At 34.3% G+C, this 569-nt stretch overlaps 1 protein-coding gene across 1 annotated transcript in view; it reads right to left on the bottom strand.

The window, feature by feature from the left end:
* The window catches only part of LOC102589773 (uncharacterized), an 11,052-nt gene extending 10,911 nt beyond the window's left edge, over positions 1-141 (bottom strand). The window contains exon 1 of the mRNA XM_006367759.2: positions 3-141. Within this exon, the coding sequence (XP_006367821.1) occupies positions 3-67 (65 nt within the window). The 5' untranslated portion in view covers positions 68-141. The remainder of the gene's footprint in view (positions 1-2) is intronic.
* Positions 142-569: the final 428 nt, after the last annotated feature.

Raw genomic sequence — 569 nt, 5'->3', positions numbered from 1 at the left:
ATGTTTGCAGAAAGATGATTTGAAGGATTAATGTGAAATATTTAAGCTGAGAGTTTCCTTTAGACATTTGTGTATTAGCTGAGACTTCACAATTATTGTTGAGTAAATGCAATTATTGAAGCTTTGTGAACTTTTCATTACCAATATTACTCCTTAGGGTCCCAAACCAAAGGAAGACTTGTGTTTGGTCCATGATGGGAAAGTTGCAAGTTGATGAAGGGCCCTCATGAGGAAGACTTCCAATTTCTTAGTGGGGGAGATGGATATGTCATGTTTCCACTTTCCCCCATAGGCCAAACTGTGTATTTGTGTTGAACGGTTGTGACTTTATATATTTATTTATAGGCATAATACATAAATATGCTTTTTAACGTGGTCTCATTCAGTAAACAGTTGAACAAGTAGACACATGAGTATATGTGACATAATATACATAGGATCCATATTGTTATGTAGGATGTCATGTAGGACACATGTGTTTATTTGTTCTACTTTATAAAAGTTTAAGTGTCTACTTGTGCAAACTCAAAAGTTAGAGGGCATAAATGTAAATTGAGGTCAAGTTAAAA

Source organism: Solanum tuberosum, unplaced genomic scaffold (assembly GCF_000226075.1).
Source record: "Solanum tuberosum cultivar DM 1-3 516 R44 unplaced genomic scaffold, SolTub_3.0 scf00863, whole genome shotgun sequence".
In the NCBI taxonomy this organism is placed as follows: Eukaryota; Viridiplantae; Streptophyta; class Magnoliopsida; order Solanales; family Solanaceae; genus Solanum; species Solanum tuberosum.
The sequence above is the reverse complement of the archived record's forward strand: the minus strand, read 5'-3'. Positions and strand labels throughout refer to the sequence as shown.